Raw genomic sequence first — 13,863 nt, 5'->3', positions numbered from 1 at the left:
TTGAGTCGGTTAGAATCATGGCATGTTGGTTTCTGGGCATAAGGATAGACGATAGCCACAGGAGGGCATGTGTCACAGCTTCAACTTCCATCGTTAGGCTGGAGGTTGTGACTTTGTAGGCAGCATTCTCTTCCCTAATTGTTTTTTCCATTTTGTTTCGCAGTGAATCTCCAACCGGATTGGTCTTTGGTGACTGAGCCATCTGTGTATATGATGATGTCCTCTTCTTTACTGTTTTCTTCTATGAGTAGCTTCACTTCCGCATCAGTTTTGCCCTCTGGCCATTCCCGACAATGTCTTCCTAGAGTGGGTGAAGTGGCTGTGTTGAATAGATGGTTGAGGTTTTCGGGGTTTTTCTCCCATTCTTTTGTTTCTTTCAGGTCTTGTAGTCGGCATACTAGCTGGATTGTGTCTTCTGCTTGCCCCATCCATGATCTTCCTCGTCCTAGACGGCTGCCTTTTGGCTCTTTGACTGCGTCATGCAGTGGGTTTTAGGGTTTTCTAATGCTTTGAAGTAGGTCTTAACCTGTTCTAACTTGTTTCTGGCCTGCACTGAAGGAAGGTCAAGCAGGTATCGCATGGTTTCCGTGGGCGTGTCTTTTGTTGTTCCAAGGATCAGCCTCATAGATTCATTTTGAACTCTTTCTAATTTTAGGGGGTTGCGTTGAGATGGTGTTGTTTGCCTAAGTCCGTAGTCAATCACACTGAGGACGAGTGATTGGTATAGCAGGAAGAGGTGGCGTTGTTCAATACCTTTGGTTGCTATTGCTTTTAAGACTGAAAGGCCCTTTTTTGCATTTGAGAACAGTATTTTCCGTATGTTTTCTGAAGGTCAGCATCCTGTCGAACTGTATTCCTATGTAGCGTAGGCATTCGGTTTTCTCGATCTGAATCCCGTCGAATGACACAGGTGGTGGTGATTTGCTCGCGGTTCTGTTGTTGAGGGTGCACAGCAACGTTTGGGCTGATGGAAGATCCTGTGTCTTTGCACCATTGAGCAATATTGTTTAGTTGTTTCTGGACAGCTTTAGTTCTTTCCTGAGCATCTTTCGAAGTTTTGAAGACCAGGCCATCATCCGCAAGAGTAAGCACCCGAGCTATTCCATTGTTGTTTAAGTCTGCAAGGCCCTTCGTGTAGACGTTGTAGAGGACAGGAGAGAGTGGAGACCCTTGTGGCAGTCCCATGGATAGTTTAGAAGGTGCAGACATCCAATCTCCGAGGCGTAGGACGACGGTTCTTTCCTGAAGTGCTGCTGCTATCCATCTTGTCAGAGTCAAACTCGATATAGACAGAGAAATATATTGGGGTATTTAGCCAAAGAAGATTTTCTTTCAGCTTCTTCCGGATCTATATGTCGACACTGACATGGTCATGTGTGGTCTGCTGGATCATAAACAACAATCAGGAATAATGAACTGATAAATGATTAAATAGATAAATCGGTTCAGCAGCACAGCTACAACCTACAACCTTGCATGACCAGTAGGGAGGGTGGTAGATGGGTTGGTATCTGTTAGATTCACACGTCTATTGTTCAGTAAAAATGTGTACAGGAGAGTGAGTATTATATGGGGAGAGTAAGTGACAGTCAGTGATAGAACTATCGCTTTTTTCTTCGTTCGCTAACCTTCCGAAAACTGACATTTAAAACAAATTAGAAACTAGTAGCAAAGGCATTATGTATGCGTGGATTTCTTTACTGGGTTGGATGGAAAAGGGTTGGAGGCGGGGTCGGGGGATGGTGCAGGTGACGATAACATCAATGTCGCAGACTTCTGACCTGAATGCCTGCAAGCTAAATGTGAATACAGTCTGACCTGGACCCTCCAGCTGACAGCTGTGTGTGGTGGGTGAGAGGCTTCAGGCTGTCCTACAGCTGTGTGTGGTGGGTGAGAGGCTTCAGGCTGTCCTACAGCTGTGTGCCATGGGTTGTCCGGGTGTCACGTGGAAATTAACCCCTCTGTGCCTGGCTCAGCCACTTGATACTGGCCCACGTCCGTTTTCAAGCGTTTCAAAGAGAGGGATAAACACATGCCAGATTACATCTATTGCAACATATATTATGTGATATATATATATATATATATATATATATATATATATATATATATATATATATATGTGTGTGTGTGTGTGTGTGTGTGTGTGTGCGTGCGCGCGTGTGTGTGTGATTCAAAGGCATTTCTTGAGAGAAAAAATGCGGGCACATCTGGATAGTAGTTGAGAAATGAAACTGAGCAAACTCATAACTTTTTCTTCAAGAATGAAATTGTGACATTATGGTATGACGTGCTTTGAGGGAATAAACAGTGAAGTTATTTTAACATTTAACAAAGAAATTTTGCCATTCTGATAATATTAGTTTGATAGATGAAACAACATACTAAAAAACACCTTGATGCCAATTGTCCTTTCATGGCATTTGTTTTCAGAACCACATGGCGATATTCTTATCACATTTGGATGAAGAACACATCGCTTCATTCTGATAACATTTGTTGTGATAAATTAACACATCCACACTCTAATAACCTTTGTTTTCACAATGTCACTTTGGCAATACGACATCCGATTCAGATATATCTGGCGGTACTCTGGTAATGCGCTATGGTATTTTGGTGGAATCTGTTGAAGAATAATCATTTCCAGAACCTTCTGTTTGAAGAAAGACAATAGTACCATCTGCTAGCAGTGTTCTCAGAACGTGCTCACAGTAAACCAGTGAAGTCATTTGGAGGAAGCCATCACATGTTTCAGTCATGCCTGATTTAAGAATGTCTTTACAGTCTTCAAACATTTTACCTATATATTTCTGAAGAACAGCAGAACCGTATTATAGTTAAATCTGTGTGAAAAAAAGTTAGCATTTGGTGGGTTATGGAAACAATAAAACATGCAGCATACAAACCCAAAATGATAAAATAGATAAAATAAATAAATAAATAAACTGTATGCACTATACCCACATTTCTCCTTTATTCCCTCTCTGTTGATCATAATGACGACATTGTGTTCGGCTCAAACAACTTTATTTCAGGCATATATTTCAGACCCAGAACACATTTCCAAAGGAACATTCCAACATCTCTGTGTGATCACATGCAGGCTGACACGTGACTCACAGACTGACAGTACACAGAGCTACTTTGCTGGAGGCTTGTGTCTGTCTGATGATCTGCACCAGAGGAGAGTGTAGACATCAGAGACGATGAGTGTCGCATCCACACTGCCATCACCACACCTCCGCGGAGACACGACCTTTGATATGTACTCCGACATGGATGATATAAATCTCTCCACTGTCATCCCGCATCACGTGTTCTTACCTTGCGACAATCCCCGGAACGTTGTCAGTCCCTTTGTGGCAGAAATGGTGGACCTTGTGGTGTATGTCGGGATGTTTCCTGTCCTCGTGACCTTTGGCATCATCACCAACGTCATCAACATGGCTGTCTTTGCTCGCCAGGGACTGTCGGACAGAATTAACCTGTGTTTGTTTAGGTAAGGATGTTTCGATGGCTCTGCCAATGTCTCATCATGTACAGAATTAACCTGTGTTTGTTTAGGTAAGGATGTTTTGATGGCTCTGCCAATGTCTCATCATGTACAGAATTAACCTGTGTTTGTTTAGGTAAGGATGTTTCGATGGCTCTGCCAATGTCTCATCATGTACAGAATTAACCTGTGTTTGTTTAGGTAAGGATGTTTTGATGGCTCTGCCAATGTCTCATCATGTGTTACATATCGTGTATTATACAACACGACACATTTACTAGAACGGTTGTTCATCATGGCCATTCAGGTGGCTTTGTACACCAATAAGTATGCTCATCACACACACACACACACACACACACACACACACACACACACACACACACACATTAGAAGGCACACAAAGGAATACAAGTGGACAGAAGAAAACAAACCTCTAACAGGCAAATCCATGGATACACATTAGAACATGACACATATAACTACATCACACTGTACGATCATAACACGCCATTGTGCGACACAGTGTGGTTCGTCCGTCGGGATCAACGAGGACCATCTAGTCATCCTAGGGGTGGGTGGGTTGGGCTCTGTGGGTGCGCAGATGACTTATCAGGCCAATCCGCGCACGGAAGGTTCTGACGCAGTGTGAAACAGGGGATAGTGGCGGCTGTCGGGGACTTGCTGGCACTACTTTTCCAGGCCTGTCAGGAAAGCAGGAAAAGCGACACAATACACACCAGTACCATATCAATACTCGTACAGATAGGAAATTATGCTATCCACCAGCTGCATCATGCAACAAAGACGCACCCACATTGCAACAAAGATACACCCTGCAATAAAGATACACCCACATTGCAACAACGATACACCCTGCAACAAAGATACACCCACATTGCAACAACGATACACCGTGCAACAAAGATACACCCTGCAACAAAGATACACCCACATTGCAACAAAGATACACCCTGCAACAAAGATACACCCTGCAACAAAGATACACCGTGCAACAACGATACACCGTGCAACAACGATACACCCTGCAACAACGATACACCCTGCAACAAAGATACACCCTGCAACAAAGATACACCCACATTGCAACAACGATACACCCTGCAACAACGATACACCCACATTGCAACAAAGATACACCCTGCAACAACGATACACCCTGCAACAAAGATACACCCTGCAACAAAGATACACCCGATGCACCCTGCAACAACGATACACCCACATTGTAACAACGATACACCTTGCAACAACGATACACCCACATTGTAACAACGATACACCAACATTGCAACAACGATACACCAACATTGTAACAACGATACACCCTGCAACAAAGATACACCCACATTGCAACAACGATACACCCTGCAACAAAGATACACGCACATTGCAACAACGATACATCCTGGAACAAAGATACACCTTGCAACAAAGATACACCTTGCAACAAAGATACACCCTGCAACAACGATACACCCTGCAACAACGATACAACCACATTGCAACAACGATACACCCTGCAACAACGATACAACCACATTGCAACAAAGATACACCCACATTGCAACAACGATACACCCTGCAACAACGATACACCCTGCAACAACGATACACCCACATTGCAACAAAGATACACCCTGCAACAAAGATACACCCTGCAACAACGATACACCAACATTGCAACAACGATACACCCTGCAACATCGATACACCCTGCAACAACGATACACCCACATTGCAACAAAGATACACCTTGCAACAACGATACACCCTGCAACAAAGATACACCCACATTGCAACAACGATACACCCTGCAACAAAGATACACCTTGCAACAAAGATACACCCTGCAACAAAGATACACCCTGCAACAAAGATACAGCCACATCGCAACAAAGATACACCCTGCAACAAAGATACACCCACATTGCAACAACGATACACCCTGCAACAAAGATACACCCTGCAACAAAGATACAGCCACATCGCAACAAAGATACACACCCTGCAACAAAGATACAGCCAAATCGCAACAAAGATACACCCTGCAACAAAGATACACCCTGCAACAACGATACACCCTGCAACAAAGATACACCCTGCAACAAAGATACAGCCACATCGCAACAAAGATACACCCTGCAACAAAGATACACCCTGCAACAAAGATACACCCACATTGCAACAACGATACACCCTGCAACAAAGATACACCCTGCAACAAAGATACACCCTGCAACAACGATACACCCACATTGCAACAACGATACACCCTGCAACAACGATACACCCTGCAACAAAGATACACCCACATTGCAACAAAGATACACCCTGCAACAAAGATACACCCTGCAACAAAGATACACCCTAGAACAAAGATACACTTTGCAACAAAGATACACCCTGCAACAATACACCTTGCAACAAAGATACACCCTGCAACAACGATACACCCACATTGCAACAACGATACACCCTGCAACAACGATACACCCTGCAACAAAGATACACCCACATTGCAACAAAGATACACCCTGCAACAAAGATACACCCACATTGCAACAACGATACACCCTGCAACAAAGATACACCCTAGAACAAAGATACACTTTGCAACAAAGATACACCCTGCAACAATACACCTTGCAACAAAGATACACCCTGCAACAACGATACACCCACATTGCAACAACGATACACCATGCAACAACGATACACCCTGCAACAAAGATACACCCACATTGCAACAAAGATACACCCTGCAACAAAGATACATCCACATTGCAACAACGATACACCCTGCAACAAAGATACACCCTAGAACAAAGATACACTTTGCAACAAAGATACACCCTGCAACAATACACCTTGCAACAAAGATACACCCTGCAACAACGATACACCCACATTGCAACAAAGATACACCCTGCAACAAAGATACACCACATTGTAACAAAGATACACCCTGCAACAAAGATACACCCTGCAACAACGATACACCCACATTGCAACAAAGATACACCCTGCAACAAAGATACACCCTGCAACAACAATACACCCTGGAACAAAGATACACCTTGCAACAAAGATACTCCCACATTGTAACAAAGATACACCCTGCAACAAAGATACACCCATGTAACAAAGATACACCCTGCAACAACGATACACCCATGCAACAAAGATACACCCACATTGCAACGATACACCCTGCAACAAAGATGATGGAGTCTCCCGTCGGACCGACCGATGAGTAGGCAGGCAGACTTATCTGTCGGTGTGTGTCCTCCTCTGGCGTTCTGTGAGCTAGCTGGTTGGTACATGGACCCAGTCTTGCTGAGGCTGATGGTGAGTCCAAAGCACCTGCAGGAGGTTGAGAACCTGTCCATAATGAACTGCATGTCCTCATGGGTGTGTGCAGCAATCACACAGTCATCAGAGAAGAGGAACTGTCACAACAGTGCCTCAAACACCCTGGACCTGGTGTGGAGTCGCTGCAAGTTGAAAAGTTAGCCGTCTGTGCGAAACTGAATGCTGATGCCCCGGTCAGTCTTGGAAGGCGTCGATCAGCATGGCAAAGAAGAGGATGAAGAACAGCCCTGCTTCACTCCATTTACCACAGGGAACGGATCCGACATATCAGTATTTTCGCCTGCATGCCATCGAGGAATGACGAAATCAGCTGGATTAGGCTCTCTGGACAGCCGAGCTTTAGGAGGATCTTCCACAGACCACGGCGGTTCACCGTGTCAAAGGCCTTAGTCAGGAGACATGGTCAACCAGTCTGTTCAGTATGATGCGGGCAAGATCTTGCTGGTGATGCAAAGGAGAGAGGTTGCACGGTGGTTATTGCAGGATGTTTTGTCTCCCTTCTGTTTGTAAATGTGGACAATTGAAGCATCCTTGAAATCCTGGGGGACCTCCCCTCTCTCCCAGATAGACTGGAACAGGGCGGTCAGCTTGTCTGTCAGCACCTCGCCTCCATACTTGTAGATGTCAGCCTGGATTCCACCCGCTCCTGGTGCTTTTCCTGACGTTGTCAGCTTCAGGGCCTTCTGTGTCTCGGCCTTGGTGGGAGGGGCAGCTAGCGAGGAATTGACTGGTAGTTGTGGGAGGGCTGCAATTACCTTGTCAGGTACGGACAAGTCCCTATTGAGGAGGGTATTGAAATGCTCTGCCCAGCGGGCAAGGATGTCTTTCTTGTCTGTCAGGAGGGTGGTCTGATCCAAGGCTCGGACAGGGGTTCATCCTGTGACTCTCAGCCCATACACAGCTCAGAGACCAACATGTCTTCATGTCGTGAGCATCAGCAGTGGACTGAAGCTCTTTGGACTTTCTCTCCCACCACGTGTTCTTCATCTCACGCAGCCTCTTCTGTACGAGTTGCTTGCTTTGCAAGAACTGGTTCTCCTTTCTCTGGCAGTCTTTATCGGAAATGTGATCCTGATGCCGTATATGCAGTTTGTTCAGAAGCTTGGAGATTTCAGAGTTGTTCTCGTCAAACCAGTCTTTGTGGCTCCTCTGTACAAAGCCAAGTGTGTCAGCTGCAGCATCTCTAAAAGTGCTCCATACATCAGTCGATGCAGGAATTTCTTGGAGAGCTGCTTGGATTTGCTGCTGCGGCACGTCCTTGGTGATAGGGAGGTGGTGGATGTTGAGCTTCCTAGGGGGTTTCTACCTGGCTGGTTGGAGCTTGCGTGCAAGTCTGATGTTAATCTTGCTGCGTACCAGGCAATGGTCCAATCAACAGACTGCTCCTCTCATGCAGTGTGTAATGGAAACATCACCTCTGTCCCTCTGCCAGACAATCACATAGTCCAGCATGTGCCATTGCTTGGAGCAGGGGTACACCCATGTATTCTTGTACTTTTCCGCTTGTTGGAAGAGGGTGTTGGTAATGATCAGTCCTTGCTGTGTGCAGAGTGAGAGCTAAAGCAGTCCATCGGAGTTGCAATTGCCAGTGCTGTGCTGTCCTAGGACTTTTGGCCACGTGGAGAAGTCCACGCCGATGCGGGCATTGAAATCCCCAAGGATGATCAGCTTGTCCTTTCTGTCTCCCACTGAAATGGTGCGGATGAGCTCCTCATAGAAAGCTTCGTTGGTCATCGTCAGGGAATGGCAGCTGATGACTGTGGAGAAGCGATCCTTGGACAGCTTCAGACGCAGGGTCATCAGCCTATCGTTTATCCCATGTGGAAGGCTCTCAAGCTGTCATGCAAGTTTGGTTTGTATGGAAAAACCCACGCCTGAGGTTCTTGGGGTGCCATCTGGCTTCCCAGTGCAGTAGAAGGTGTAGCCCCATCCAACTTCCTCCAACTGGGTTTCACTGGCAAACCTGGTTTTGCTCAGGGCTGCTATGTCCACCTGGTAGCGATCAAGCATTCTAGCAATGAGCGTTGTGTGCCTTTCTGGTCTGTCATCTCTGTCTAAAAAGGTGCCAACATTCTAGGTACCCAGAGTCAGGGCATGACTCCTGGTTCTTTTCTTCTGTTGTTTTCGACCGCTAGTGTTGGATGTCCAGGTAGGTGCGGTTTCCTACTAGGTACTAGGCGAGGCAGGCTTTGTTTAGGGATCCTTTTATCTCCTCTTCCCCAGAGTCATGACTAGGAACTGCCAGCAGCATCCTATGTCTGTCCCCATTACCACTTCTCCATTGCCGCAGGGCTTTCTGGGTGTTGAAGGGCTAGCTCGTCGTTCCGACATTAGCCTGGTTGCCTGACCAGTACAGGTGACTTTTTTCTTGGTGAAGACGAGTTGTGCAGTCCCTATCCCACTCTCTCGCCTACCGACGCTCAGGTGCAGATACTGCCACGTGTAGGACGGTTTCGGCAGGTGCAGGTTTTTTCTTCGGAGTTCCGTCTCCTAGGAGGACTTCCAGCCAAGGATAAGAGCTCCCCCTGCCCTTTGGTCATCCTCTTCCGCCTTCACAGCTGTTGGGAAAGGTTTCATCCTCCACCTTGTCCGTTGTTGACGGCAGGTAGTACTGGGTTACATGGTACCAGTAGCAAGGGCTATGCCCCTGACCTGACACACTAGTGACGATGCCCCCTACTGACGACAATAACAGCTTCGTCGCGGAGCCAGACACAGTGAGCAGTCCCCCCAGTATGGAGACTGCCACCACGTCCCTCCAACAGCAGTTTCCCCCCATGACTATGCAGATACCGAAGACCCTGGCAGGGCCCCCATGACTCTGAGATACCGAAGACCCTGACAAGGCCCCCATGACTGCAGATACTGAAGACCCTGGCAGGGCCAGTCCCCACGACTCTGCAGATACTGAAGACCCTGGCAGGGCCCCCATGACTCTGCAGATACCGAAGACCCTGGCAGGGCCCCCATGACTATGTAGATACTGAAGACCCTGGCAGGGCCCCCATGACTGCAGATACCAAAGACCCTGGCAGGGGCCCCATGACTCTGCAGATATCTAAGACCCTGGCAGGGCCCCCATGACTGCAGATACTGAAGACCCTGGCAGGGCCCCCTAGACTGCAGATACCGAAGACCCTGGCAGGGCCCCCATGACTGCAGATACCGAAGACCATGACAGGGCTCATCCCAAGCACAAGTCGATTGGGATCGAAACTGAGGTTAGCATGATAGCAGGCCATTAAAGGCCACATACTTTGGGATATTCATTTATTTTTTTATGATGAAGGAGGGGGGTGGTGATGAGGACGATATTGCTATGGAGGTCCATTCAAGTTAGGGATATCCCGGCGTCAACCAGGGCCGAGAGATACAGACATTTGCAGTGTTGGTCAGGAAATTTGAGCAACACACCCAAAGAGGCATCCGTGAAGTGGGTGATACTCAAATGCGTGGTCCCAGTCTTCCCATTTCAGACAACAGCACAGGAGCCCCCTGTGGGCCAATAAACACAGAATAAACAAATTAAAAAACAACAACAACAAAAAGCCCACCTTTGCTGGGAATCGAACCCACGTCCTCCCAGCCTCTTTCTGTCTCTGTCTCTCCCTCTCTTACCCTGCCAGCATGACCGTACTATTTCGCTGATGGTACCTGCGCTTCACTAGCTTCCGTAAGTGTTCTGTCAGTCTGGCAGTGTCAGACACAGGCTTCCTGCTGTTCCTCATGTGTGGCAAGTCCTACGCTCTCATCAGTCTGCTGGACCCTGTGGAAGGGAACTACTGGCAGAAACGTCACTACACTCTGGTGCTGGCCACCTCGCTGGGCTGTCTGGCCATATCCAACATCACCACGGCGCTGATCGCTGTGGAGAGATGTCTCTGCATCCTCTCTCCTCTCAAGGCCGCCAGCTTCTTCAAGACAAGGTCGGTGAATCTCTCTTTCTCTCTCTGTGCGTGTGTGCGTGCGTGCGTGTAACGCCCAGTGGTGTTTCTTCAACACAAGCTGGAAACTGACCACTAACAACTAGTTGTGGAGGCCCTACTGAGTGCCGCACCATCCCCCCTTTACAAACATACACACAGTGTGTGATTCTTTCCATGATGGCACAGTGTGTATGACGTGACGTTTCAGGACCATGGGGGTGGTGATTGTCGTGGTGGCTGTCTACATCCTGACCGTGCTCAACACTGCCCTGGGCATCAAGTACCAGACAGTGCGCGTCACCAACCCCCTCACCAACACCTCCACCTTCATCTCCCGCCTCTCCCCCACCTACCTCCGCTACAGAACCCTCATCGACATTGTGTACAGCCACGTTCTCCTCGTCACCCTCCCTTTCATTTCCCTCGTCGTCGTCATCGTCTCCACCACCGCCATCATCGTCAGACTGCAAGTGACCTCCGCATGGCGTCGTCAGTCCGTGTCCAACGTGACGTCACTGGAGAAGCAGGAATTGACGGTGACGAGGATGTTGATGACGGTGTGTTGTGTGTACGTGACGTGTACCACGCCCACTGTCACTCGGGCTTTGGTGGTGTTCAGTCGTGTGCCGGGCTTTCTGATCACGGGCCATCTGTGTAACATCTTCAAGATCTCCATCGCCCTCAGTCACCTGCTGGAGGTGATCAACACGTCCACTAACTTCCTCATCTACGTCAAGCAGAGCTCTCGGTACCGCTGCACTCTGAGACACATGTGTCGCTGTGTGTCCGGGCGGTGGGGAGAGAAAGGGAGAAGGGCACCGGGTTCTGCAGCGCCCTCTAGCTGAATGACGTCTGGTGGGATGGAGGAGGCTGATAACATACATAGCAATAGTGCAGTATGAATATAGAACAGCATACATAAAGTGTGTGTGTGTGTTTGTGTGTGTGTGTGTGTGTGTGTGTGTGTGTGTGTGTGTGTAGGCGCGCATGCGCACGCTGTATCTTGTTTTTGGCAATTAGATATAAATGGTCTGGGTCCGAATCCCGCTCTCGCACTTTCTCCCAAGTTTGACTGGAAAGTCAACCTGAGCGTCTTATCATTCGACGGAGACGATTAACCAAGGTCTTGAGTGCAGAACGCACTTTGCGCACTGAAAAAGAACACATGGCAATGACAGAGTTGTCCTCTGGCAACAGTCTTAAGAAGAAATCCACTTTGATTGGAATACAAAAAATGATATGCATGCATCTAAGGCCTAATCGGGCGTGTCGGATTATGCTGCTGGTTATGCATTTGCTTAGCAGATGCGGTGTGGATTTGTCCAAACGCAGAGAGGCCTCCTTGAGAAATTGAACTGAAAGTGAACTGAACTCCACACTCAGTGTGTCAAAGCAATGAACGCTTCAAGTATGGTTAACCTTATTTGCCATTTTTAACAACACTCAAAAAAAAATACTGACGATAACTTATCAGACCTTTTACATCAGTAGTTGGTAAAGAATAGTTAGAATGACAAACTGATAACTGAGCCCCAGTTTAGCATTGAATGATTCAGGCAGGAAAGTGGGTTTGGAACATCATTCCAAATACAGACAATAAATTATAATCAGCAGTAAATTGTTTTCCTTTGCTACGCTTCATCGGCAGTTCACAATCAGGGTTGACCAGACTGACAAATGAAACATCTGCCCTGCTCTTCTTCTTTGTCGTCATGTCACACAGAAATACAGAATACTTTATTATCTCAACCACGGAAATTCATATGCGGTTTATGCTACACAAACGACGCAAGAAAATCACATGCTACACAATCAATGCAAGAAAATCTCACACTCGGTATGATTACATAAAGACAAAAATGCTTAAATGCTAAGTTCATGTGCAATCATCACAGTTGTACACTAGCAATCATCACAGTTTCAGTGTTTTAACATGAACACATAAAAAAACATTTAACACTCAAACACTAAGATAATGTAAGCTCACCATACAATTATCACGAATCATACACATGCAACGAACACAATAAGAGAATAGGCATACATCATCACCATATGATAATAATGATTTAATTTAGAAAGCGCCTTTCCAAGTAAAACATGTTCATCTGAGCTATGCATTGTAACCACCGACGATTAAAACATGGATTTTAAACAACCAAACACTCAAGTACAAATTTACACACACACACACACACACACACACACACACACACACACACACACACACACACACACACACATCACATGAAAATGCCTAAATACTGCAATATTTATCACAATACTTACAAACCCTATCACAGTACTTAAAACTACTCCTGATATCTTCTCCTTCACCTATCTCACAACCCAGTGGAAGGTCGTCGTTCACCGCAGATGATTTCCAGACCAGTTCTCTCCATCAGCTCCTGTCTCTCGCAGCTCTCTGGGAATCTGGGAAACACTTGTCTGTCCATTCTCTGATGTTATCCTGCCACATATTCTTTTGGCCACCTCTCTCCCTACTGCCAGGTTCGCTACCCTGCAGAATGGCTTTTGCAAGCCCGTCGGATCTTGTGTCGTGTCTTTAAAGCTTCCTGCTCCTGACAGGCGGTCACCGTGGGGTCCAGTGGTTTGGGTGATCTTCTGGCGGACCTCAGTGTTCGTGACGTGCTCAGTGTATGAGATGCCTAGTAGCTTTCGGAAGCATTTCATTTCCATTGCTTGGATGTTCCGGAGGCCGGCATTGAGAGCCCATGTTTCGCAAGCACAGAGAAGCAGTGATTGAACAAGTGAGCACATAATTATATAAGTTTCACTTTAAATCCGAGTGTGATGTTTTAGTCTTTCCAAATGTGCTTCCGTCGAGTGAGTGCTGCTGTAGTCTGTGCTATCAGGACATGACTTCTGGTTTGGAGCCTTCATATGTGATCGTGATAGTGCCCTCATGGTCTTCAAATGCATCTAGGATTATGTTGAATAATGTATGGTATAGTAGACAACCCAATATGACTCCGACTGTTGTGCTGAACCAGTTTCCGATGGAACCGTTTGGGATGGCTGCAC

General features: G+C 46.8%; 2 protein-coding genes across 2 annotated transcripts in view; both read left to right on the top strand.

The window, feature by feature from the left end:
* Nucleotides 1–3,197, top strand: part of LOC143291002 (uncharacterized) — a 21,076-nt gene extending 17,879 nt beyond the window's left edge. The window contains exon 5 of the mRNA XM_076600589.1: nt 3,126–3,197. Coding sequence (XP_076456704.1) covers nt 3,126–3,197 — 72 coding nt within the window. The remainder of the gene's footprint in view (nt 1–3,125) is intronic.
* A 12-nt stretch (nt 3,198–3,209) lies between these two features.
* Nucleotides 3,210–13,482, top strand: LOC143291001 (uncharacterized). The gene is made up of 4 exons (XM_076600588.1): nt 3,210–3,502; nt 10,582–10,818; nt 11,027–11,600; nt 13,408–13,482. Exons 1-4 carry the CDS (start codon nt 3,210–3,212, stop codon nt 13,480–13,482), a joined length of 1,179 nt encoding a protein of 392 aa, XP_076456703.1.
* The last annotated feature ends 381 nt before the right edge of the window (nt 13,483–13,863 follow it).

Source organism: Babylonia areolata, chromosome 16 (assembly GCF_041734735.1).
Source record: "Babylonia areolata isolate BAREFJ2019XMU chromosome 16, ASM4173473v1, whole genome shotgun sequence".
Classification (NCBI taxonomy): domain Eukaryota; kingdom Metazoa; phylum Mollusca; class Gastropoda; order Neogastropoda; family Buccinidae; genus Babylonia; species Babylonia areolata.
This window is presented reverse-complemented; position numbering and strand designations above follow the sequence as displayed.

Excerpts from the sequence above, each read along its gene's own strand:
- LOC143291001 (XM_076600588.1), top strand. The coding sequence starts at position 3,210 with ATGAGTGTCGCATCCACACTGCCATCACCACACCTCCGCGGAGACACG. Across the intron at positions 3,503-10,581 it reads ATTAACCTGTGTTTGTTTAG|TCTGGCAGTGTCAGACACAG; the intron begins GTAAGGATGTTT and ends GTGTTCTGTCAG. Across the intron at positions 11,601-13,407 it reads TGAGACACATGTGTCGCTGT|GCGGTCACCGTGGGGTCCAG; the intron begins GTGTCCGGGCGG and ends TGCTCCTGACAG.